This window comes from Ammospiza caudacuta, chromosome 2 (assembly GCF_027887145.1).
Source record: "Ammospiza caudacuta isolate bAmmCau1 chromosome 2, bAmmCau1.pri, whole genome shotgun sequence".
NCBI lineage: Eukaryota > Metazoa > Chordata > Aves > Passeriformes > Passerellidae > Ammospiza > Ammospiza caudacuta.
In genome coordinates this window covers 59,311,573-59,337,384 of record NC_080594.1, presented here as the reverse complement: position 1 = coordinate 59,337,384, position 25,812 = coordinate 59,311,573, and the positions used below count along the sequence as shown (strand labels likewise).

General features: G+C 42.2%; 1 protein-coding gene across 2 annotated transcripts in view; it reads right to left on the bottom strand.

Moving 5' to 3' along the window:
- LCP1 (lymphocyte cytosolic protein 1) overlaps positions 1 to 23,910 on the bottom strand; it is a 30,510-nt gene extending 6,600 nt beyond the window's left edge. The window contains exons 1-12 of one of the 2 annotated variants that reach the window (XM_058823734.1): positions 23,724 to 23,910; positions 14,246 to 14,335; positions 12,208 to 12,359; positions 11,387 to 11,516; positions 10,284 to 10,416; positions 9,611 to 9,692; positions 7,377 to 7,542; positions 4,185 to 4,327; positions 2,074 to 2,169; positions 1,371 to 1,566; positions 835 to 913; positions 520 to 634 (exon numbers count right to left, since the gene is read on the bottom strand). In XM_058823734.1, the coding sequence (XP_058679717.1) occupies positions 520 to 634; positions 835 to 913; positions 1,371 to 1,566; positions 2,074 to 2,169; positions 4,185 to 4,327; positions 7,377 to 7,542; positions 9,611 to 9,692; positions 10,284 to 10,416; positions 11,387 to 11,516; positions 12,208 to 12,359; positions 14,246 to 14,312 (1,359 nt within the window). In that variant the 5' untranslated portion in view covers positions 14,313 to 14,335; positions 23,724 to 23,910. Of the gene's footprint in view, positions 1 to 519; positions 635 to 834; positions 914 to 1,370; positions 1,567 to 2,073; positions 2,170 to 4,184; positions 4,328 to 7,376; positions 7,543 to 9,610; positions 9,693 to 10,283; positions 10,417 to 11,386; positions 11,517 to 12,207; positions 12,360 to 14,245; positions 14,336 to 23,419; positions 23,520 to 23,723 lie in introns of those variants that run through there. The other variant, XM_058823742.1, reaches the window with a different exon arrangement.
- Positions 23,911 to 25,812: the final 1,902 nt, after the last annotated feature.

Genomic DNA, 25,812 nt, shown 5'->3' with positions numbered 1-25,812 from the left:
CCAATATTTTAGATTGGTTGATCACTCTGGCCTAACTGGATGCAATTACTCATCCAGATAGTTGGGAGAAAGCTTTGCATTTAGCAGCAACTGTGTGATTGGTTCTTGATGCATCTGATCAAGAATGCTTATCATCACTGTCTTCATTTGAAGTGGAGGGCAGTGATCCAGACAGCTGCAATTAAGCTGGTGCCATGCATCTCACGGTCCAGATGCATTACAATCAGTGCCTAAAGCAGTAGCAAAAGGGATCTGCAACTACAGTTTCTAAATACTGATACAAAAGTTGTCAAGTCTTTTTATGTAACAAATATTTTTTACCTGTCAACAGAACGAGTGAGTCTAATGTAGATTTCTTTTTCAGAATGAAAAATTATCCACTGACAAAGCACAAAAATCATTTAAGGTGCTCTCCTTGGAACTGTAGAGCAACATGAATACCCACACTGCCATTTGAAATTATTCAGGCATTCACTGAGGATAAGGCATCACTACTGGAGATATTCTAGCTTTTTGTACCTTCTTCATGTTGCCACCCAGTTTAGGATATGGTGGTTTGTTCACCCTGTTCCAGTCTACTGGCACTTTGATCTTTTCATAGAGTTGGAAGATAACCAAGGCATCTGACAGGTCACTGAAAACAACAAAAAAGGTACATTATTGTCCAAAGAACAGAGGAAAGAAACATGATTCAACTATTAGCAGAGGTAAACTTAGTTCCCTGGGAAACACAAAGCAGCATATATTCTTATAGGGCCCAGAAGTTTTTATATTCTTGCAATCAACTTGCTGGCTGTATTTATCATCTGAAGGAAGTGTAATACCTCATCTTACCTGTACAAGTGATTTACTCGTGGATTAACACCAAGGGAGTTCATCCAGTTCCTAAATGTCCTTTCTTCCCTTGTCTCACCTAAAACAACAGACACATCAATCAAAGGCCTGCAGAACACCAGACTTCAGTAATGTAAGTGTCTTGAGAGGAAACCCTAAATGAATTTACAGCCCATTGTGTTGTCATCTTATTGCAGGGCTTCCATACTGTTGTCAACTTATCACAAAAGTTTCATATCTTCTTGGTGTTTCTCATTGTCAGCTCCTCAGAGCACCAACTCCAGCTCCCTTCTCAACCAGCCACCCCACTCTTTTATAGCGCTCTTCTTCTCATTGGTTACAGCTGTGGCCTGTTAAAGTCAAGCCTACTCCTAATCTTTCATAACTGGCCCAGCTGCAACTCCTTAGGGGTAAGATTGCTTTATAAACTATCTTTATTTTCTTATCTTCTATCCCCCAACAGCACTGAACCATGAACAGAAGGAGATGCAAGGGAAACACCACAGTGCACCGTGAGATATTTGCATTTTCCTGACCTTCAATGGAGCCCCAGTCAATGTCCTGGTTCTCTGGCTTATGCAGGGCAGGGTATTTGTTGAACAGGTTGGCGATGAAGGCCAGGTTGAGCTTGGGGTTGCCGCGGACGACGTCGGTGGCGGTGACGAACTGGCGGCAGCCGAGGCGCTCGGCCTGCTGCAGCATGCACTCGGCTCGCTGCACGTCATCCTTCTCCTGCCCAGCACAAATGGGATGTCAGCCTCATCTCCCCAGCACTGCACCCAGCCCACCTGGGTCTCCTTGTGGGCATCTAGCTGCTAAAGCAGCTCCTTGATGGATTTACAGCTATTCCCGTTCCCACTTTTACTGATGGCAAGTCTGTGTTTTCAAATGGGCTTTGCCAACGATTCAGCCACCTCACTATATTGCTTTTACAGCCAAATTCCATATAAATGTGATGGACAGTTAAATGTATTTAAATACACTTGTTACATGCTGGTAGTTTATCAGTATGATTAAATGGTTGCTGAAGTTTCAGAGTTACTAGCTAACAAAAATCCAAACACATAATTCTTAATTCTTCTTTAATTCTTTGGAAGCTTTGATTTCTGATTTACAAGCGTGTTGCAATGCAAGAAAGAATTTGCTGGTTCTGACATCCCAGCGCAGCCCTGTGTTGGCCAGGAATGCAAGTAATGGACAGAAAATATTGGCATTTACTCCAAACTTATCTCATCTTACCCTTAATCCTGACATGTCAATAGTAATAGCTGGAATGCCTTCTTCATCTCCCTTGGGGGCAACTTGGTCCAGCAAATGGTAATAAGCTCTTGAGTCCTGTGACGGACAGAGAAATTAAAGGGAAGAAAAATTACATCTAAAGCTCAGCCCTTTGCTTGCCAGTGCTCCCCTGAACAATGTGCCTGCATGCTTCATTTTTATTACATCGATCATTGGGCTACATAATTAAATTAATTAAGCTGGAAGCACTTAGCAATTCCTACTTTATGCTGTGTTTGCCAAATCTATTTCTCCCCTTCTCCAGCACAATATATATGTGCTGGAGAATGCCCAACACACGAGACAAGAATGCTGTGTGTGGAACTTACAGAAGGGGCAGCAACAACAAAATGATATCAGAATTCACTTAATCTGAAGGTAAAATTAGAGGTAAGAAAATGCATACCTTTATAATGCTGTAGAAGTCAGGCTGCTGAGCATTTAATAAAAGAAAATGCAGAAGGAGAAAGCAGATGTTTAAAGTAGATTTCAAAGCAAGGCTGGAACAGTTGTGGAAGAGAAAGCATAGTTTTCAAGGACAAAAGTTAACACTGACAACAATACCAGCATTTTTCAGGCAAAAGGGCAAGAACAAGACAAGGGTTTATCATGTTGTGTCTTTAATCTTTTGTGAAATACAACGCTGCTTCCATATGTGAAAAATATTAACTCACTTCAAAAAGAGCTCAAAGAACTGAAAATGAAGCTACATTTTAATGTCTAGAGACTTGACTAACTAACCCAACTGATGCTCTTCAAAATATTAAGCAGAATACCTGAATTATTTTAAATATTTTACATCTGTATTACTATGTACTGTATCTAGGAAGTGGTTATTTACAACAGAAGTGAGGTGGGGAGACAGACTCAGTTAGAGAATGCCTGTAAACACTGAAATCTTGAAAATGTGTGCCTTCTTTTCCAACTGTAAACACCAGAATTGTGATTTAGCTTTCAGCTGTAGATAAGATTTAACCAGCTGAACCATAGTCTTTTTGGCCAGCACACAGAAAGATGGGAAAGACTCCATTCCCTTCCCTTTTCATGGATATTCTCCAGTCACCTCTACCCAGTCAACCAACAATCTGTTACAATAAAAACTGTACTATCAGATGTGACTCTCTACCCCTCCTGTTGCCTTCCCTGGTGGGTTTTTCTGTATTTCAATTAAATGCTTGTGCTTATGTTTCAGTCCCTAGTGAAGCCTATGACCAGGTACCATGGGAGCTGGATTTTTCCCAAGCCATTCTGGGAGCAGAGAAGTCAGGTGACATTGGTGTGCTGGCCAGCCCCTGGCTTTCTTGTAAGCCAGCTCAGATACCCTCCCTTATACACCCTCTACAGATCTGGAATGCTGTCTGGGACTCACACTGGGTTTTAGGATCTGAAATTCATCAGTGGGCACCACTGAAGCTCAGCTACATCTGTCTGGGAACAACAAAGGTCCTACAGAGAAAGCTCTGCTGAAATCTGCACCCACAAGCTCAAGAGGTCCTGAGTATATGAAATAATGCTGCCAGACTACAGACCCAGCCTTGCACGAGTCTCCCTGTCTAGCTGTAGTCCCAGTGAATTATTGCAATAGTCCCAGTGAATTGAAACTCACAGAAAACTGCATTCAGGGCTATAGCAAATGTTGGACAGAGGAGCACATAGCCTAGGTGACGGAAAGATCAAGGGGAATTGGAAATGCTCAATCATCTTTACGTGTTTGAGTAAGGTCCAGGCTTTTCCAAACAAAAGTCAGATCAAGAGTAATTTAGGGAGATTTGGAAAGGAGCTGAGCAATAGAGGCAAGGAACTGAAAATACAGCATCTAATGCCCTGTCCAGAGCCAGCAGCCATTCCTTTCCCAGGCATCTGGTGTGCAGGAGCTGGCAGTGATAACTGGGAGGTCAGGAGGAAGAGAAGGAATACTACTAAGTGCAAAGGTAAACCCCAATGAAAGCATTTTATGTACCCAGCTCCACGTGTTCAGCTGTTAGGAGTGTTTCAGTGCACAGCCCATGTGGAGGGCAAGAATTTGGGTGTAGAGCTGCTGTTTTGCTTTTGTTGGTCAGTATTTCTCATACCTTAATGTCCGAGCTGAAGTTGTTGACTTTGTTGCATCCTGCATTTTCCAGATGATAGTTTGCCCATCTCAACAGCAGGTCCTCCGGAGACAATTTCATCAGATCCTCCAGGCTCTCTCCTTCTCTCAGAAGAGCAATCAAGGCTAAGCAGGAAAAAAAAAATAAAAATAATGATGTGACTACTTGTCAAAGAAAATGTATAACTGTTTTCTCTCTTTCATGTTTTCTTGCCCTAGTTTGTAAAATGTGAGTTGCCAAAATGTTGCTAAAATTCAAGCTGGGTTAGCATGAGAGAGGATGTAAACAGAAAAAGAGTCTCACCAATAGAGTCCAAGGTTGCAATTTGTGTATCTAGTAGTGGATCATATTCAAGTGGAAGACAATTTCAGTGTGGTCTAAGAACTGCCCATGAGTATAAAGGTCTTATCAACCCTCCCTGCAATGAGCAGGGACAACTTCAACTAAATCAGTTTGTTCAGAGCCCCATTTGACATGACTTCGAATGTTTCCAGGAATGGGGCATCTACCACCTCTCTGGGCAACCTCTGCCAGCGTTTCACCACCTTCATTGCAAAAAATTCCTTCTTCATATCCAGTCTAAATCTACCCTCTTTTGTTTAAAACCATTACCCCTTTTGCTATTGCAACAGGCCCCACTGAAAATTATGTAATCATCTTTCTCATAAGCCCCTTCAAGCATTGAAGGCTGTGATAAGATCTCCCTGGAACCTTCCCTTCTACAGGCTGAACAATCTCAGCTCTCTCAGCCCACCTTCTTAGGAGTGCCCAGCACCCTGAGCCTTTCTGTGACCTTCCTCTGGACCCACTCCAACAGGTCCAAGTCTTTCTGTGCTGAGCAGTGCAGAGCTGGATGCAGTGATGCTGAGCACAGGGGTAAGCTTGGAATGAAAATATGAACACAGGCTTTTTGCAGCTTAGATGGAAGAAATCTCAGTGACCTTCACATTGAAACTGGATTCACACAGGCATTCTGCAACACTTGCACATGACCTCATGGGCTTGTGGGCCAGCAGGGCTAATTCATCTGTCAATTCAGGAGATACTCTTTTTACACAGACAAATTGATATTATGTTCACAAAAGGAGGAACAGGCAGGATGGGAGGATTGACCCTTGAAACTTGGACCATGAAAGGCTTTAGAATGAGTTTTGAAAGGAACTAACAAGGAAACTAACTATTAATGTGGTAAAAAAAGGAGAGTGTGTTACATTGCTCTGATTTTCTTCCAGTATCTTTTGTCAGACCTTGAAAGAATTATGGATTGGCTACATAAAGGAAACAGTGGAGACAGACCATAACTGGAGATAATTACACAGATAATTTGATATAGGGTGCAATGGGGTTAAAGTGGACCAGAGGGGGATAATAAAAGCATTTGAAAATAGACAGAGGATTTTATGAAGAGAACAGTGTTGACACTGCCAGAAGGCTGGAAGAAGGATTCTTGTGGAGTTGACTGTGGATTGATTTTTGGACTAATGTTTTCTCCTTTTTTTTTTGCATCAATTATCTTGGCACAAATACTTACAACATGCTAAAAATGTGAAGATGATAGTCAGTAGGTGGCATAGTCAATACAGAGGATGATTAGGAAACCAGACAGAAGGAACTAGATGACAGTAATAAAAATGGAATGCAATTTAATAGTGCCATGTTCAAAGACCACTTCTGGGGAATTAATATGAATAACTGCTATTAGCTAAAAGCTTATATGAACGAAGGATGAGAACCTGAGTGGATTAGATGTCTTCTAAGCTACTCTGAGCCACCATTTGATATGACATGGGGAAAATCCAACATGATATTAAGTGCATCTTAGGTAATTCCCACAGAGGTTGGGATGTATTACTGCCTTGATATAATGTGCTCATGAAAATTCATTGGAAATACAGGTCTCATGTTCAAGAAAGGGGAGTTCTACCTGAAACAGCTGCAGAAAAGGGCTATGAGCGAAAGAGAGAACCTGAAAAAAATCAGAATTTTCTTGGCTTGTATAGCCTTAGATGAAGTCTTAGATGAGAAGTGAAGGAGAAAATACCAGAAAGGAAAAAAATAGCAAACAAGCAGGGCAAGGCTACCTACAAAGGAATGGGAACTGGTGGCTCTGGCAATGAAAGGGACAGAAATGTGAAAGGGGTGAGGCAATGAAGGTAACACCTGCACAGAAACTGGAGGAAAGAAGTGTCACTGTTGGGTGAGGGACTGTCCAGAGGCATGGGGAACAAAGCAGCAAGATGAGGTGCTGTGCGGGCTGCAGGTACACCCGCAGCCTTCGTGATGAAGCTACTTCATGGAGAATTTTGGCATTGGTGAAACACACCTGGAATGCTGGGTCCAGTTTCTGGCTCCCCAGTATAAAAGAGACATTGACAAACTGAAGCGAGTTTAGTGGAAGGACGCAAAAATGTTTGGATGGAAGTTTGTGATATAATTGAAGAGGATGAGAAAACTGGGACTATTTAGCCTGGAGAAAGGTTTGAGAGGGGAGCAAGTATTGTCTTCAACTATTATAGAGAGGCCAGATCTGCACTTTTCCAGTATGCACAGGAAAAGGATGAGGAGCTGTGGACACAAGGTGCCAGAAGGGAAATTCCAACTAGATTCTAACTAGGAAAAAAAAAAATCAGAGCGAGAGTGGTTGGGCTCTGGAACAGGCTGCCCAGAAAACACAGGAAAAGGCCCTGAGCTACCTCATCTGACATTAAGATGTTGTACTTAAGATGTTGTATGGGTGAAAGCAGGTGGCTGGATGGGTGAGTCAGATCTCCAAGGTGCACCTCCACAGGTTACTTCCAGCCTAAATTATTCTATGATTCTATAATTATGATTTCACAAATAAAGATGTTTGGCAATCAAGAGCAAGAAGGAGTCAAGCTTCCTGAATGCAGATTTGCTTATCCCAGATTTAGCATCAATACACCAATATACTTGGATGCAGACCACCATTCCTGACCCAATGAGCATTGGGCTCTGAACACACAACTCTGCAGAAAGCCTTGGACTTCTGAGTGCTGAAGCTTGTGAAAAGCAAGGAAAATTAGACCAGTCAAGAAAACAGACAACAAATACTTGAAGAAAAAAATTAAAATCCAGTTGGTTTTTTTTAATAGCTTTATCCTAAAGACTCTGCAGTGATGACAGTGGGGCACTGAAAGGAAGAGCCATACATACCTTCATTCCTGCTGATCTCTATGTCAGCAAAGAGTCCAATTTTGATGACTTGCCACAAAAGACCCAGAACCAGGTAAGGTTTCCCTTCTTTTAAGTCTTCAGCTCCAATGTTAACAACATGGCACCCAATGGCTGAAGCAGAGTTCAGGGCTAGGTTCAGATTTTCCTAGGAAAAGATGAGGACTTTTGAATGATGCAGAACTTGAGAGCTGAGGCTACAGGAAGGGAGCACAGCCAAAATGAATGAAATCTGCAGGCAACTTCATTGCATTTAATGCAATTTAAGCACACAGAACCATGTCTTTCCGGAGGCAGTGCTCCAGGTGGGTGCTCTGAGTGCTCACCAGAGGGGAATACAAGGACAGAACCATTTCCCATGACCTGCTGGCCACAGTTCTTTTGATTCAGCCCAGAATACATGTCTGGCCACAGCAAGCAGGGGAATGCAGACTCCCCTAGGGATTTACAGACAGATTCTGGGTCTCAACACAAAGACAGAAAGGACCTCATTTTGGCAGAAGTGGCCAATGTCAGGTCACAAGGCACTGGAGCTCAGGGCATACAGCTACATTCACAGTGATGTCATGGCTCAATGCTGGTTACCCAGGCCAGGCTCTCCCCAGGTCTACTGCTCGAGCTCATGCTCAAATACAGATGTAGCTTTAGCATGGGGCAAACTCTCCTCTACTCAGTGCTGCACACGGGGAGGAGGAAAGGAGCTACAGCCCCATCAACTGGCAGATATTCCAGGCTCTCCTCTCCCTGAGCACTGCAAAAGCCCTGATACCTAAGACACAAGTAAGCTGTTGGCTGGCAGTGTTTGCAAAGAACACGCTGTCCCAGGAATCAGTGTGAACAAACCTGATGAGTTTTTAGCCTTACAGTTCAGACAAGGTCAGAACTGGTAATATCTGGACATTTTCTTTTTGAACTTTGGAGCATGGACTCCTGGTTTGGGAGCATGCAGAGGAAGCTGAGGGATTCAGTGATTCACAGTGACAGGCAGAAATAAAAGTGATATTTCAGGAACATTATGTTCCTTTGCCATTTCCTGTCCATTTAAAATAAAGGGAATAAGAAAATCTGATCCTCAGGTCTACCACTATACAAAAAGGTGGCTTTGTAAACAGAGGGCAAGCAAGGCAGGCAAAGAGGCCAGGAAAATATAATTTATCACACAGCTTTGCAGTTTTTCGCATGAATTTCAGCACTGCTGTCATGACAGGGAGATCTGATTAGATACAAAATGCAGAGAGAGACATAGTGTAAATTCTCATAAGCTAGAAAAATTGAACCATTTCAAATTAATTGCCTTTTCTCCAGCAGATAGCTGTAAAAGGGTTAAGTTAAAGTGGAAGCTATATTGATCAAATCATGTCTACATGTGACAGGGATTGATCTGAGCTGCATCATTAAGTTATGCTGCTGACCAAAATGATTAGAACTGAAAAATGAGGTATACAGCATAAAAATCCAATTTAATGGCTTCTGAGCTTACTTGAGTCTGGCTAATGTTCCATCAAATCAGAGTAGCTGAGGGCTAAACTGGGTTAGGTTCATATCTATTCCATATATCTATTTATACTCTGTACCAGGTAATAGATGTTGTTCATATAAAAATATCTCTTTACATACTGCTGTGTGAGAAGCACAATAAACTTTAAGTAGTGAAAATTAACACCCTTTTTGTCCATTTAAAAAATCATAGATATGTGCATGTGATAGAAATAAAGGAGGGATTCAGTATTCAAGGTGAAACACTGGCTTGTAAAAGGCATGCAACAGCAATGGTCCAATTCCAGGCATGTTGCACTGGCACTTCCAGGGTCACAGTTAGTATTTTGGTGAGGACATCAGACTGCAACAAGAACAGTTGTGAGTTCAGGTCCATTGCTGTGCCTTAAAAGAGGGATTCAGCCTTCTGAGAGATACTCCAATGGCAATTGGTCACTGTATTATCTCTGTGCTCTTGCATTCATAGAGCATCTACCACAAAGCATCTAAAGCTCTGATCTGGTGAACATTATTCATTGTGTTTGGTTAGTCAGGTTGCTCATGTGTGTGGAAAGAAATGTGAATATAAGTCTTTGTGTTTTTATGACATGGACCTGAGCATCTCACTGTGCCACAAACAACTTTGCCTGACTGTGTCGGGCAGAACCAGCCTTTCCTCTAAGTGATTACACAAAAGCATCCTAAGGGGAAAAGCAAAGGATTTTGCTGTGTTTAAGTACCTGTATTGTGAAGGGTGTGAGTTTCTTTTTGTTGATTGTTCTCTCATCAATGGTATCTGGCACTGAAAAGTTGATCATCTTACTGGAAATAAAAGAAAAAAAATAACAAGAAATACATTAAGCTATATGTGCACAAAATACAAGTTCTCTACATTGCAGGACAAGTCAAAGAGCTAGAGAGTTACTTGACAAAAACAGATTATCACCCTCTGCTTCTACATATATACATAGAGGCACACACTCAATACTTAAGCAATTATTTTGAGCTACACCCAGATTGTACTATAGGTACAATGAGACCAAGAATGCCACAAGGTGAAGTTGTATGAGAAGTTTATTGTGCAGAAAATGTCTGTGGAAGCACTCACTATTTTGTGCTGTTTTGTGTGAAACACCAAAAGTCCTTGGGCAAAAATAAAACCAAGCAGCTCCTCAAATTTCACTTACTTCATCTAATTGTAAGTGTCTAGAGGCAAGAAAAAATTCTCATTAAGCATGAAATATGCTTTATATTTCTGAAGATAAAAGAAGCACAAAACCCTAGTATTATCAATGCCCTGAGTCTGCAAACACTCCTGAGCTTAATGTAAATTCAGCAGGTTCACTTTGAACAGAAATGTGAGTTTTTGCAGACTCATGGCTCCCATTTGTGAGAAGGAAAGGTATCATTTACCAAAGCACTATGCCATCACCGACTGCCTGGAAGAGGTCATCTGTCTCTGGATTCATTGGCACCACGTGCTTGCAGTCAGGGTCCTTCTCAAGGGCTTTGTTAATCCAGTTGACAAAGGCATATTTTTCTTCCTCTGTGGACACAACGTCAAATCCATCAGTTTGCTGTGCAGTGCCTCTACCATCATTTTACTGACACAGGGAGAACTCCTGGGGGAGCCTTTCCCACCAGTGTGACTGATCAACAAAACCCTGCATGGAAGAGGCTCTCAGGAGACCAGCAAAGGAGCTGAGGACAGCAAAGGGCTTGAGCTGGTTAATACTCCCTCAATACCCCTTCTCACTCACTGGGGGTTGCCTGGGTCATGAGACCAGGCATATTACAGAGACTGGTAATGAAGTCCATATGCTTCTAATGTGTGGTGCAGATGTTAAGCTCTGCAAGTGGTAATTTGTGCTTTCACTGTCATTTGAATGCAGTGTACCACTCTGCTAAACAGAAACACCACATAACTTCAAACAATTCTATATTGCAGATTACAACCTCTTCATGTGGAATATCTAGAAAAGCCTGGCCAGGACTGGGCTCTGACAAAGAGCACTCAGAGGGTAATGGGCAGATGTGCCTGTAGCTCAGCAGGGCTGAAGCACAGCTATCCTGTACCAGCAGCTCACATGGCTCCAGTAGCTCCCAGAGGAGGTGCCCTCCGGGATGAGGATGGATGGAGCCCTTGGAAGCATCCTCTGTTCTCCCTTCCCCAGAGAGAAGGGAGAACAGAGTCCCCAACTGCTGTCCCTGCAGAAGATTGCCAAGGGTAGAACCTCCTCCCCATGGAACTGCTTCAGAGTGGGCTGTGCCCAGGAGGTAACAGCAACCAACTTTCAGCTTGGAGAAACAGGCTAGGAGAAAAGCCCTGATGGAGTTGTACCCTCCATGGGAAAAAGTCAGGAACTATCAGGTTGCAAGGAGAGTTTACAGAATGAGTGCCTGCTAAAATGCGCAGTGAAATGGGTTATCAGCAGTGGGGAGCCTCCCTGGTGAGCAGGGGCGGCAGTGGGCAGGTGTTTGTGCTGCTGCTGTCAGGGAGGGCCAGCTGCACCCACCTGAGTAGGAGTGCTGGGTGCCAGCACTGGACTGCTCCGACGTGCCACCAATGGCACAGATCCCCTCCTTCTTGTTGATCTGCTTCCGGAATGACTTGGCAACATCATCACTCTTCAGGTCTCGGAAAATCTTTCAAGCGTGAGAGAGGATTTTAGAATTTTGGAGAATTAAACCAAGCTAAAAGAGTGATCTCTTGGGCCAGGAGACACATTCTCTCTGCTTCATGAATAGGGAAGGGCAGCTTGAGTATTTTCAGTGGGTTTCTGGGTATAATCTGTGTATCATCTGCTAGGGTACAAAAGGATTCAACTCAGCTTTTATGCTTTCAAATCAGGGAACAAAGATCAGTTAGGTAATAAAAATGTTACTTTGGAGCACAGCAGTTTGGGTGTGAAGAAAGAGCAAGGAAAAATCTATTTCTCCATCCCAAGGGAAATTCCACTTTTTTAGAATTTGCTTTTGACCCAGTTCAGACCAGAAAAATAAGTTCTTTGATTAAAAAGTGCCCCCTGAAGATTTCAGTTTCAATCTGCTTACATTTTCTGTAATCATCTAGCCAGAACATCATCTTTTTGCAGTGTATAACTGAAAAACTGTATCTTGCTGCAGTTCAAACTAAAAGATATGACATTTATGCAATGAGCAGCTGTATTCACATAAATTGTCCAGTAAATTGCAGAATTTTTCGTTTGGTTATTTTCTGATTTCAACTTTTCCGGAGAGGAGACTCATTGGATTAATGAGGTGCCCATGAGACTCTGTGCTTGTGCCTCTGCTGTGCCCTGGGGATCACTCTGAGTGACTGAAATAAATTACTTACTGAAATAAATTCATCAAAACTGATCCTGCCATTCCCCGTGGTTGTCAGACTCTGAATGAGCTCTCTGGCTTTGTATCCTGGGAGAGGGAGATTGGCAGCCTTCAGCACCTCTGTTAAATCATTGGTATCGATGAAGCCATTCCCGCTGATATCTGCAAAGATTAAAGCAAACTTTTACATTCCACATCAGCCCAATGACATTTTCTGCACATAAAGGCTGATTTTGATCCAAGGAAAGGTACATTTTATACAAAGATTTGTTGTCTTGAAATCTGGTGTTTTCAATTGCTTTGGTGTTATTCACACTCCAGAAAGAATTACAATCCCTTTTTAATAAACAAAACCTCACAGTGATGAATTGATATGTTTAGGCATATAAATATCTTAAAGCTAGGTTTAAATGGATATAATTTCCATTCCAAAGTTTACACACTGACAAATGTGATCTATAGAGGAAGCATCCTGTCCACAGAACAGCTAAAGAAAATAAAGTTGACACAATACACATATGCACTTATCCATAGATATAATTTGTGATTTTAGCCTGTTTTCTGGATCTAATTACATCAGAAATAGGCTGGAACTGCATATGCAACTGCATTCATCCTCAAAATTAAAACTTCTGTGTTTCTCTGGGATGGTGCTAACATGAATACTCCTGCTGAGCTCCCTGCAAGTATTTGGTAGAGAAGATCACCAATACAGGGTAGTATTCGATGAGAAGATAAACAATACAGGTTCATAATCCTTTATCCTCCACTTAGTGAAAAACTCCACAGATAAAAAGTAAACTTTAGTTTATCACATGGAGAGTTTCTGTTCAAACACTGTGGTTATGACACAGATAAATATATATATAGTTATATGGTGTATATATATGTGTATATATACATGTATATATATATATGGTTATTTATATTTGGCTTTTAAGTATCTGTGTCCTTCTTTTTCTGCAGGCTTCTTCGCCCCATCCTGGAGGCTGAGGTGATTTCAGAGCAGTGTGAGCTGACTTCCTGCATAGGAAGTTGCAATTTGAGTCACATGCTACAAAAAGACACTCAGGTCTCAGCATCAGTAGCAGGATTAACAGGGATTGCAAAGAACATCCCATCCATCTCACCATGGCATTCAACAAAAGGATCTGGACTTGGAGAGGGAAATGTCTGGGAGAGGAATGAGAGCTTCCTTCCAGCCTTTGGGGGAGCAACCAGATGTAGTGGAAGGTGTCCCAGCCATGGCTATGGGGTAGGAACTAGGTAATCTTTAAGGTCCCTTCCAAGCCAAACCATGCCAGGATTCTGTGATTTGCCTTCTCAGGGCATTGGGTGTACGGGACACTCAGAGGGACCAGATTTTTAAGATTGCCAGACTAGACTATTGTGTGCTCAGAAATCAACCTGAATCAGCAAGGACAGCTGATGAGTGCATAATCCAGTGAGGCTGATAGGAGTTAAGTGAGCTGTGAGAAGCACAGTCATTTTCTTAGAATTTGGGTAGACAGTGATGGGTCTGTGTGACTTTAAAGGAGACAGATCAAATGAGCTGTCTAAAGGTTTGGAAAGAAAACACACAGTAGAAATATGGGGCCTGAAAGGTCATTGTGAAGGGATTACAAGTTTTTAATCCATTTGCACATTTGTCCTCTCCACATTCTTCTTTCCCACAGGGAATATTCAATTTACATTAAAATAAAACATTTTTTGCCTTCCAAATAATTTGTTGTGAATAAACAATATTCTTGGGAAAATGCTTGAGAATATTTCCAACATGGTTTGCTGTACAGCTTTTGAGGGTTTTTTTTTTTTGTAAATCCTGCTGGAGCCCCAAAACCCCCTGTGCAAGAGGCCAGTGCTCTGCAGTGAGCTGATGTGGTTTCATCTGGGAGGCCTGCAGTGGCAGGAAAAGGGCTTTCTGTGGCTGATGTGTGATCAGTGCTGGAACAAACTCCATTTCCTCACAGCTGGCCAGTCAGACCATGAGAAAAGAGCTGGCCACAGGTTCACACCTCAGCAGTGCCTCTGCTGCTGGCTGCACTCACCAACTTTGCTGAAGGCCTCCCGGAGCTCTGCCATCTCCTCCTCGGAGAAGTGTGCTGCCGATGCCATCCTGACTTCTGTGAGGGGCAGGTCTGCAAGGAGAAGACACTTGTTTCATTTGGTGCTTTATGAGTTTGCAGCTGTGATGAAACAGAGAGAGGTTTTCACTTGGGTTTTCAAAGCTTTGGAGCTGCTCGCCATAGCTGCTAACCCAGCTCCTCTCTGTATCCTGAAATCAAGCGAAGGGATAAAATCCTGTGTAGATGAGACACAATTCCATGTCCCTCCTGTTGTTTTGCCAGGCCCTGCTCAAAATTACAAGAGTTTTATTTATACTAATTTAACTGGAATTAAATCCTACCTCGGCTGACTTTCATTTCTCATGGAGAAAATTGACTAAATGGTGCTGGTTCTTGTTATTCCCCCTTGGAAACTCAATTATCCAGTCATTTCTTCAGCAGTGCTGGCAGAGAAGCAGCCCTGGGTGCTTCCCAGGGCTCTGGGAGGAGCCAGAACCTCAGGGGACATTTGCACCACTTGCCTTTGGGTACCTAATGAGGAGGCTGCTCACCCTGACAAGGTGGAGGGATTGAGAGAAGCTCCTTCACAAGGTGCTCAGAGCACCAGGTCTGGCTTCCCAAAAGTCAGCTACTTCTCTCCCTGGATATGTGGGAGTTTAAGGATTTTCCTCCCAAGGTGCCTAAGTTAGTGCCTGAGGCTGTGTGGCTTTAGGAATGTGTGGCCAAAAGGAGTTTTCCTGTCTTTCCTCTCATCAAAGATATAAAACAGGAGCAAGGATTAGACTTTCACTTTACAGGCACTTTCCTTAATAACCAGGAAGGGAAAGTTCACTTTCTTTTATGGCATCACTAAATACACTGCCAGAAGATGCACATTATCCCCATCTGCCTTTTCATGCACCTACTGTCCCTTGCATATATTCATGAGGAAGCTGTTCAGGAGACAGACTATCTATTATTCTATATTTGTGAGAATGACTATAGTGTCCTATGTCTCTTTAAGTATTAATTAACCAAACAACTATTTAAATAGAATAGAATGGAAACCTGAGCTGATCCTAGGAAGTAGTTGCAGTAGATACAGTAATCAAATGAGGGGAAAAAAATCAGAAATGTGCCATTCCCAAACTAAAATTCACACTGCATAATTTAAAAAAACCCCTAGGTTTGCAATTTGTGTAAAAACACAGAGTTATGTACAGCCTGTTTGGGCTTCAGAGTCAATGCTTTGCAGAACTCATGCATCGATTCCTTGTGTCTGTGAAAACCACTATGGACACGGCTTTGAAATAAACCAAAAGCAACTCATGAGGTTAATTCCTTGTCTGCTGCCTCCCAGTAGTATCATGCACCCTTTTCCTGTCTAATCACTGTAGTTTTAGGATGAGGACAGCAATAAAAAAATCTGTCCATTCACTCTGACCTTGATAACTAGAGAAGTGCAGCAGAATCCATGATGCCATTGCTCTTGCAGTTGGTTCTAACCACCCTACTTTCAAGGATTGCCTTCAAAAACCCCTATGACCCACTGGCAATGTGAGCTATGTATGTTAGGGTAAAGTTACATCCATAGTCTTCCCCCAGTCTGTCCTGGTATCTTTCCTGCCTCTGATTTCTCACTGCCAATCTTTTTCTGTTGTCTGCTCTGTGTTTTTACAAACTGTGAGTTAACTAAAAGGCAGCTGGACACGTGAAAATCTTACACTATCAGCCAGAAAGCCCATATTCCACTGCAAGGTCATTCTTTCTAGTCCAGTCACTTGATCAAGTAATATAATTTGTAACACAACTTTTAATAGCACGAAGACTGTTCTAGGCTTAAGAGGTAGGAAACATTACAGGCTTTTGCCTATAACATTACTTTTGCAAAGTAACCTCAAGAAAAAAGTATCACCAACATAAAATGGCATCTTCCAGCTTACATAAGAAGTTGTGACCTCTGATATGTAATTAAGTAATCTGTTAAGCACAGAGAATCCTATTAGAAGTACATATGTTTACATATGTGGACATTTATACTAATAATAATAGGATGAAGGGCTTTGCTGTAATGGCCTCTTTTGATTTCTTTATGTCAGTATTATCTACTGACATAAAGAAATCAAGGTAACTAAGGTTGTGAAGGTAACCACACTTAGGTGAGCAATCAGATTCATCACAGGTGCACACCAAGAACGAGAATTGGTTCTCCATCACCTGAGGGGTGGTTCTCCTCAGGTGACAGAAGGATGGTCACTGCCTGCTCCAACACACAACTGAGATTCTCCTACAGTTTCACCCTCACAGCACCTCTTGACTTCAGCCTGTCAGTTCCAGTATATAAATCCACTGGGTTTGCTGATTAATACCCCAATGTGGTTTCACAACACTGAGATTCAGAAAGGCACCAGAATTTTTAGATTTAAAGGCTTCAGAGTTATTCCCAACAAAAAAATCACTGTCACTTTTTAAATTGTTCAAGTAGGAAAAACAAAACATAAGGAAATCAAGTGAGTGAAAGTCCAAAGCTTTAGCAACACACAGCAAAAAAAGGAGAAAATCCTCTTTCAAAAAGTCACCTTTCAGTATTTAAAATGCTTATTTTGCTTAAATCATTAAATGGTAATATTGAGGCACAGAGAGATGTAAAATGCTTCTGGATAATAGTAGGAGAGGTCAGGCCCAATATTTTTTACTGATTTAACCAGCCAAGAGCAGAGCCACATGCTTCTAGAGTTCAACCTCTTTCAGCACTTCACCATCCCCCATGCAAACTGAAAATACTTTGGGCATCCAACAATCCTGGGTGAATAGTCCAATCACTGATAACTCACAAGGCATTCTAAGCACACAATGCACTGCTCCATTCCAAACTGTTTGCAAAATCAGTATGACCAGGCAGATGCAGAGAGAAAATGCAGAGGGTGATATAAGAGCAAAGGAGAATATGCAGATGAGCAATGATGATGAGCCATGTGAACAAGTTGAAAGAGCTCCTTTGGAGGGAACATTTGTTGAGGAGCCACCTGAGGAAGGAGCAAAGGGAAAAACAGCTGGTGAGAACCAGACAATGGCTTTGAGCAAAGTAATGTATGGCCAGAAGCAAAGAGAAAAGCTGGGCAGGGGAGAGGTTTGGCAAGACAGAAGGGAGTTTAGTATAGACTGAAGACAAACAGCTTAGCTGTCAGCACAGATGAGATATTGAAGATCAGGAGCAGCTGGGAGGAAAGATCTTGAACTTGATGTGATGGAAGATCAGTGAAAGAGATGAAGTGTCTCAGGGAGAATGAGGTGAAAGTGAGCACGTGCTTAGATGCTGAGGAGGGGAAGACACCTCCCTGGGTCAGTGCAAGAAAGGCAGTGGAACTGCCAACAAGAAATAAATGGAAGGTCATAAACATTCAGAAGGAAAATAGAAAACTCCCTGAGATAGTCTGAGATTCAGATGGCTTCAGGACGTCCGGATTACAACACTGCCTGGAAGCAATACTTCTTTCTAGTTTGGCAAGCAGCATAAACCCACTATTGCAAAAGCAAAACAAAGTTGTGTAAATACACTCTTTCCTCCCCAGAAGACTGCTGAGCTACCAGTTGGTGTAAAAAAGGGAAGACGTTCTCACCTAAGCTGCTGAGAATACAAGCAAACTGGTACCAAAAGAGCCACTAACAAAGCATTCCCTTCCCTGCCATCATTTCCAATATGTCACAGCCATGCCCTAAAGCTTCCTTGTATTTGACCTTATCCTCAGAAGAACCCATGACCACACTGATGTTTTAAGAGCTCCAATAACAAACTATTTTTGGACTGGAATATAAAGGAAGAACTAAAATAATCTTAAACCTGAACATAATTGCTAAATTGAAACACAGGGATATTGATGTTCTTCCATTTTCTTTTCAATTTTGAAGCCCTACTCAGAGGAGCTGCCTGGTTGTGCATTGCTTGGCAAAGTGTACACCCACCATGCACTATAAATAATAAATGGCAAAGCCATTAAAACCTCAAGGTTTCCAAGACTTGTATTAAATGGTTACCTTGTTTGATACTTTTCTCCACTGCTCTGGTGTTTAAGCTTTGTTGCAAGCAAGGCAATGAAAACCTTGAAGACATGAAATGGCACTTCATAGATAGACATAAAGTTGTACCTTTCCCCAAAGCAAAAAAGTACATTTCATGGAACAACATTGCCTTTCACAAACATATTTAGTTAGGAACAACTTAACTGTCAATTTTGTTTCAAGAAAGTCAAAGACATTATTAAAATTTACTCACTTTCTACCATCAGGGCTTTGCTTTGTTAAGGCACTGGTACTTTGCTAATTATATGATAATTTGTCTGGCTGTTGGAGAGGGGCATGACACATGTTCCCTGGCATATATAAATTTCCTGCTATCATTTCTTCAAACTTGCTTATTTTTTTCTGAAATATGATGAAATAAGAGGCATTGGCTGTTGCAAAACAGCTGTCAGCTGTTTCATGGGGCAATGTGAGACTGTCCCCCTGCACACACAAAACTGCCTTTCACTTTACCAGAGCTCATAGCTCTAGCTCCTTTTCTCTTTCTTATCTCACAAGTTCAATTTCCAACATCCAGCTTTCTGTAGGGATGGGGAATACTTCCCCAGCTCTCTTCTGCAATAGACTTTCCCTCCCAGCTGACATAAAAGAGGCAGCCCCAGCAATCCTCCCCCAAGGCACAGCCTGCCCTGGATCATGCCACCAGCAGGGAGGATTCAGAGAAGAGTCCTTAGAATTGTGCAGAAACTCTTGTGACAGATCTGAAGCATCTTGAAGGCCAGAAAAGTACACGGGAAAACACGAGTTATCTCGGACATATTCAATATTTGTCCCACATTTATTGCACCTTTGCATACCTGCCTATTCCTGGTCACTCTTCAGAATACCCCTGATAGGATATTCCTCCCCAGAAATATTTCCCTCTACCTTTCTCCCAGAAGATATCACACATATGTCCATATATCCATATGCATTTTTGTTCAAATTATTTGTCTCAGCTGATTCTTACAGTGTGGAAGGCTGAGGAGGAGACAAGAGGAGATTGAGCTAGATTCTGATTCTTTCCTTCTGAAGACAAGTTTCTGCCATTTTAATTGTTACTAAAGGGTGAGAAAAAGATAAACAATACAGTAGATCTCATGTTGAAAGAAGAATCAAGGCTACAAAACTACAGCAGTGTGGCCTAGAAGTTCCTCAATTTGAAAGTTTCATCTTGTGCTCATCAGCAAAAATCTTTGACTAAAACGCAGCAGGCAAAGCCATCTTGTTGGCAATCAGCCAAACATGTTCTTTAGCATAATCCAGAATAGCTCATCTCTCAATTAAACTTCAGTCTCAGCATATTTGCTACTATCATGCTTTTCTCCTACATTTGTATTATTAGCTGTTATTTCTCTTACAGTTCTGATCAAAATAATGTACTTAGATCACCAGCAGGGTGATCTACACTGCACCCACAGCAAAATAGGATAGCAGCTTTAATGCTGAATTGAAGTGAGCTGCCAGTGATCATTTGCAGTGATAGCTCAGGGGTACCCAACCTCCTTAGACAAACAAACAATCCCATCGATGTCCTTTATCCTTGTTTGGTGTCACAGCTTCCAGGCACACAGAGTGGATTGGTTTTTTGTGACAGCTTTTTTTCTGCTCATGATGCAAGATGAAAACCAGAGTTCATATCTCTCTTCCATGCTGGTGAGGTTACTCAGACAGCTGCTCACTATGGCTGACAATATCAGCAAACACAAACACATTTGGAACCTCATGCCAATTAGACACATGTCTTACACAAGGACTTTGAAAATCATTTAAGAAGCATGAACTGCAATATTTCAAACACATGAGATGACTTTTTCATGCATAACATGAAAAAAAGTAAGTTTTTCATGTTATGCATGTTGGGCTCTGACACTTTCCCTACTGAAATAACTACAGATAAATAGAAGTCTTTTTAAAAATTTCCTCAGAGATGCTGAGCTAAATTTTGAATCCTAAAGTAGACAAAAACATCCTCTGTTAACAATGGGTAACTTGGATCCCAGTACCTTCAGTTTGGGTGGCATCTTGCTGTTTAAATCAGCATTCAAGACACCAAGAGGAGTCTTTGTGCAGATATGGCAAATACTTCCTCCCTAGTACATTACAAAGATTCATGAGTTAGCCCACAATAAATGACAATCTTCACCTCAAAGGTTTTTTAAAAGACTGGTGTCTGCAACAGCAAATCTTGCCATGTATGTAGGCACTGGGATTATTAAGATGTTGCACTTTATCTGGTTTTTTTTTCTTATACAATTTGAAAAAAAAATACTGAGAAAATACATTTATCACTGTTCAGAAGGAACACAGCAATGCCCACGAGTTATTTGTTAATGTTCCATTTCATAAAGGACCTTATTTGTCAGTGTGATGCCTCAGTCCTAAATCAAATACTGGTCAACAGTAGGGAAGGGAAGAGAAAATCCACAGGGTCTGGAAAGAGATGGAGATCTCTTTCCAATATACCACTCAGTGGCAGGGAGGGATAATCCTTCCAGAAAATTAAGACATTGAAAAAGCAGAGTTCTGAACCTATAAATACTCTCCTTATGTGTCATGTATCTATCAGATACACCCTACTAGGGAGATAGCATTTAGGTGTATATTAGTTTTCAATCAGAGTCTGTACAATTTTTCTTTAAAAAAAAATTGATCCAGTACCCTATATTTCTTGTTGAGTCACTTACCTTTCTCATCTCTTTATCAACACAGGCTAGCTGGCTTTAAAGTGAGAACATCTTTCCATAGATAAAGGAACATTTTGATTATCAAACTGACAAACAGTTTCAGTCATTCAACAGGTGTCCCATTTGGCATGGAAACCCCTGTCCCACCCAGTTCCATCTTCACTAACAAAGGTGGGAGAAGAGGAGAGCATCTGCAGGGTCTGCTTTGGATATAGGTATGAGAATCTATCACAGTACAGATGGGCTGGCAGTCGGGCATAAAACCTTGAAGGGACAGATAGAATCTTCTCTTCCTATTCCTGTGTGCTTCAGCCTGAGGGTGAGGGGTCAGGTCGTGAAGTACTGACCCAAATGTGCTGAGGCAGCCTGGTAACTGATGCAAGAAAGAGAGGAGACAGCCTCTGGTTCCTGCTCATTTGCAGGAAAACAGTTCCTCTGTGCACGGAAAATATTAAAAACATGTTCCAGCTGTAAAAAAGAGGTTTTTAGATAGAAACACACATTTGCATTTGCCTGGTTCCACAAGGATTTATAAATCTGCTGCTGTCTCTCCCATGCCAGGAGTTGAATTCTGTCCTCAGTTTTGCAGGACACCTCAGTGATTCCAGCAGTGACCAGGCCCTTCCACCCACAAAATCAGACCAGGAAAAGAAAAGCACATCTGAACACAGCCCTCCTTTACAGCTGTGCTGTTGCTTGGACCCTATCCTGTGATGGTGCTGTGCTGGGAGCTGCAGTGTGCAGTGGGGAACTCAAGCAGCAACTAGAGCAGCAGAAGGCACAGCCCTCCTGCTCCCCTTTCCTCTGAAGAATGATTTGGCTTTATGGCATGGTCCCCAAGCCTGGTCACTGGATGTCCCTCTCATGCCTCTCACATGCCACCCTCCTGCTTGTTGGCACAGCCTCCATGTCCAGGACACCCTACTTGTTTCATCAAGGGGCAGGAATTTATTTTCCATCCTACAACTTTCCCCTCGGATAACTGTGGAAATGCACAGAGCATCCAACAGACTCTCCTGTACTCTGTCCTGCAGCACCTAAACACTGTTTCAGATTTTTTCCTAAATAGTTTTCATTTTGATATATATTGTACATTTTGCATCAGCATTTCACTGGAGTCTGCTGTTTTGCATGAAGGAGCTGGGTATGAAAATGAGCTTCATTTCTGAATGCACTTTACTCCCCTGATCTTCCCTGTCTCCTTCCTTCCCCTTTACTCAATCTCTTCCTAGTTCTTTCATGCTTTATAAAAAACATATGGTAATGACTTTTACAGTACGTTCTCTATCAAGATAACTCTACTTCAAGCTATACAGCTGTTTTAAACTGCTCATGACTGAAATCAGAAAGAAATGGGGTCAAAAAATTGAGAGCAAAATCCAAGACAATGTAGCGTGTGGTAGGTTCTGTGAGTAAGAGAAGAAGAGCAACACCACTAGATTTGTTTAAGTACAAACATCTTATGACCATAATAATACTCAGTCCAAGGAGACACTCTAGTCAAGCTGAGGAAGCAAATTCAAACCCAGTAAGATAACACATCCCTTTTTTGACCTTCAGCTTCTAAGCTAAGTAAATCTGGACCTTATGGTCAGGATGGAAGCAGAAATTCCCGCTCATGTTACCAGCAAGCAGGCAGGTACTTCCCAGCCCCTCCTGGCTCTGGCATTGCTTCTCAGTGGAGTTTCCCACGGTTTCCACATCTCCTGTCTACTCATGAGATCTTCCCCAGCTCAGGAGGCCAGACTGCTCCTATGGGTGGGCAAGAGGGGAGGAAGGTGAAACATGCTGGAGTTCCTCTGTGGGAGGGGTGCCAGGGTGTGATCTGCTTTTAGCAAGGTGGTCAAACCCCATCTGCTGAGCAGCCAGCTGCATTTGCTAGAGATAATCTTCACCTGACACCTGGAGCAGTATGAGATCAGTCAGCCAGCCTGGTCTGAGACGTTGGTTGCGATAAGAAAGACCTAAAGTTGCAGTGTTCAAACCAAATCCATGTGCTGAGAGAATCGCTATATGACAAAACCAGCAAGACTACTGCTCTTACAAAGAAGATAGTTAAACCTGGAGGCTCCTGTTCACAATAGTACCACCTAAAATATCTGTAGACATTCACAACTCTCAATTCATCCAGAGTCTGAGCTGAAACCCCAAAGAAGGCAAGGGACCGGCCTGACCAGGTTCACCAGTCAAGATCCTAAAAGGCAACTATTACATTAGGACCCCCCACCATGTCACTATTTTAAAAGCAGAAGTTCCTACTGCAATCCGGCTCTAATATGAATCAGTTTTATTTATCCACTGGAAAGTAAAATTACATTTCTAAAAACCTGATATAAATGTCTTAACAGCCAGCAGATTACATTGTAAGCACTACAAGCCAAATTCATTATACTTATGAATCAGAGTTTCTCATCACTGAAATTAAAATTACCTTCTTACATGGATCCAGTCTTCAATCAAAATAATGGCTTCTTACTTTATCATGCCCTTCTAAGCCAATACCAACTCCAAGACTACCATTCTACTCAGCCAAAAGCCACTCTGCCAAATTAAATCTATCAAACACTTTCCTGAAGGTCAGTAGAAATGCTGTGCACAAGACTACTGGAAAATGCGTCATGCTAATACAGAACCTGCTGTTTTTTCATGGCAGCCACAATTTCCTGTGCAGTTAAACTGCTGGGGCTCTCAGTGAGAGCAGCCTACCAAAAAAACACCAGATGCTGTGATCTTACCTCCTGGGCTCAAGCAGTGGGTCAGAGCAACGAAGAGCTCAGCAGTTGCAAATCCAACGGAAAGGGCAGAACTTCTGAAAGAAACCAAACGTCTTGTAGGGTGGAGGGACTGCAAAGCAGCTGTCACTGCAGACAAGGAAACTCTTCCTTTTCTGCAGCACAGCTAGGCAAGCCCAAGAGTGCAAGCCCACAACTGAGCCCAGAGAGGGAAGTGAGTGGTGACAAAACCTCATAGTGCAATAGATTTTTGTCTTTATAAGGGAATCGAAGCATGCTCTGGTCTCTACCTCTTCACCTCAGCTCTCCTCCAATAGGGCCACTGCTCCGTGAGTTTCCTCTTAGTACCGCTCTTGTTCATGGAATACAGGCACGCTCAAAACGCTTCCTCTCTTCACTGGTAAGGGTGGCTACACTTGAGGCATGGAACAGAGTGACACCTCACCCACCAGGCAGGGCTGGCTGCCAGGCCAGACTGAGGCACAGTCACCAGGCATGGAAACTCCTCAGCATTGCCACACAACCTCTGCCAATGCTGGACTGCCCTCCCTGTGAAAACTTCTTCCGTGCAAGTGCTTGGAATTTCCTTTGATGCAGCTTGTTACCTTTTCATTATCAGTGTTCATCGCCGACAAAAGGCTGGCTCCATCTTCTCTGTGAGCTCTGATTAGGGTGGTGTGGATGCCAAGATCCCTCTGAGCCTTCTCCTCTCCAGGCTGAACAAGTTGAGCCCTCTCTCCCTGTCCTCTGACCTGCTGTGCTCCATCCCAGTAACATCCTGGTGTGTCCCTACAGTTTGTCCAATCCTTTATTGAACAGGGAACACAGCCCTCCTCACACCACCTCACAACTAACACAGATTTCAAGGACACATTTCCCAATGCACTGAGGCCACGTGTAAAAGTGCTCGATGGATGCAAATATAAACCATCTTTCAAGCCCCAACAATGCAGCAGTACAGAAGGCTTAGATCTGAAAACACATCACGAGAGAAAAGTTAATAATCAGTGCCACAGGGATTTTAAGAAATGTTCTGCCTTAACAGCAAGATTCTTGCCACTTTCCACAGGCCGAAGAATCATCTTTCAGATTTTTCAAAACTTCTGTTCTTTTACCTCTGAAAACAGGCAGGTGAAAACAATAACCAAACTGTATGTCTTTAATGAAAAAGCTGTCATTCCCTTGCCCATGAGCTACATGCTGTTGTAAAGAGGTTCAAGGAAGCCCTTTCATGAACAAATCTCCATAATTAAGATCCATCCTTGAATCAGCATACTTTTGCTCTCTTCAGAGGTACGTTGAAACACTTTCCAGGCATTTTTGGTTACTCACTTCTATTGAAAAAATACTTCCTCTATAGTATTTGATAAGGTGTGCCACAGCTCCTCTTTGTTTTCCAGGATATTTTGCATGACCTTTTCCAAATCCTAAATTACTTTTGTTGGTCTCCATGATATCCCATTAAATGCTGCAATGTCTTTTTTGAGACAAGGAAGAGGGCACCAAAGGGATGTGTGCTCTAAATCTAACATCCTACTCAAACAGGAAAACTGGGGTGGGTGTTTCCTTATCAGATATATTTGCTTAACACTCTTAGCATCCTCTCTTGAGTTGTTACAGCTTATGCAGAAGGCAGGGGAGCAACTCAGAGTTTCCACCATGCTGTGTGGTATTTTATATTTACATGACCTAGACTGAGCTCAACACTGTGTTCTCAGCACTGATTCAATACCAGCACATCCCATAGGCACCAGCTGTGTTAAAGAAGCATTCAAACAAGCTTGAAAATACAAGGAGAGCAAGGATGAGATTTAAAGTATGAGGGATTTATGAGGCAGACATAAACAAAACACATGTTTGACACGTGGATCATGAATCCCTTTTTCTGCCTCATTTCAAGATCTGCTGGATTGTCCCTGTATAGCTAATGCTGTCTCACCAAATATTATTAAACCTTTTATTATTAAAATTTAGATACAACCCAAGCTGAAGTCCTGTCATAACACAGTATTTACACCCTGCCCTGTGCATCCTTGAAGTGTCACACAAATAGCAATTTTACTGGGCAGCACTGAAACACACTTCAGTGGGA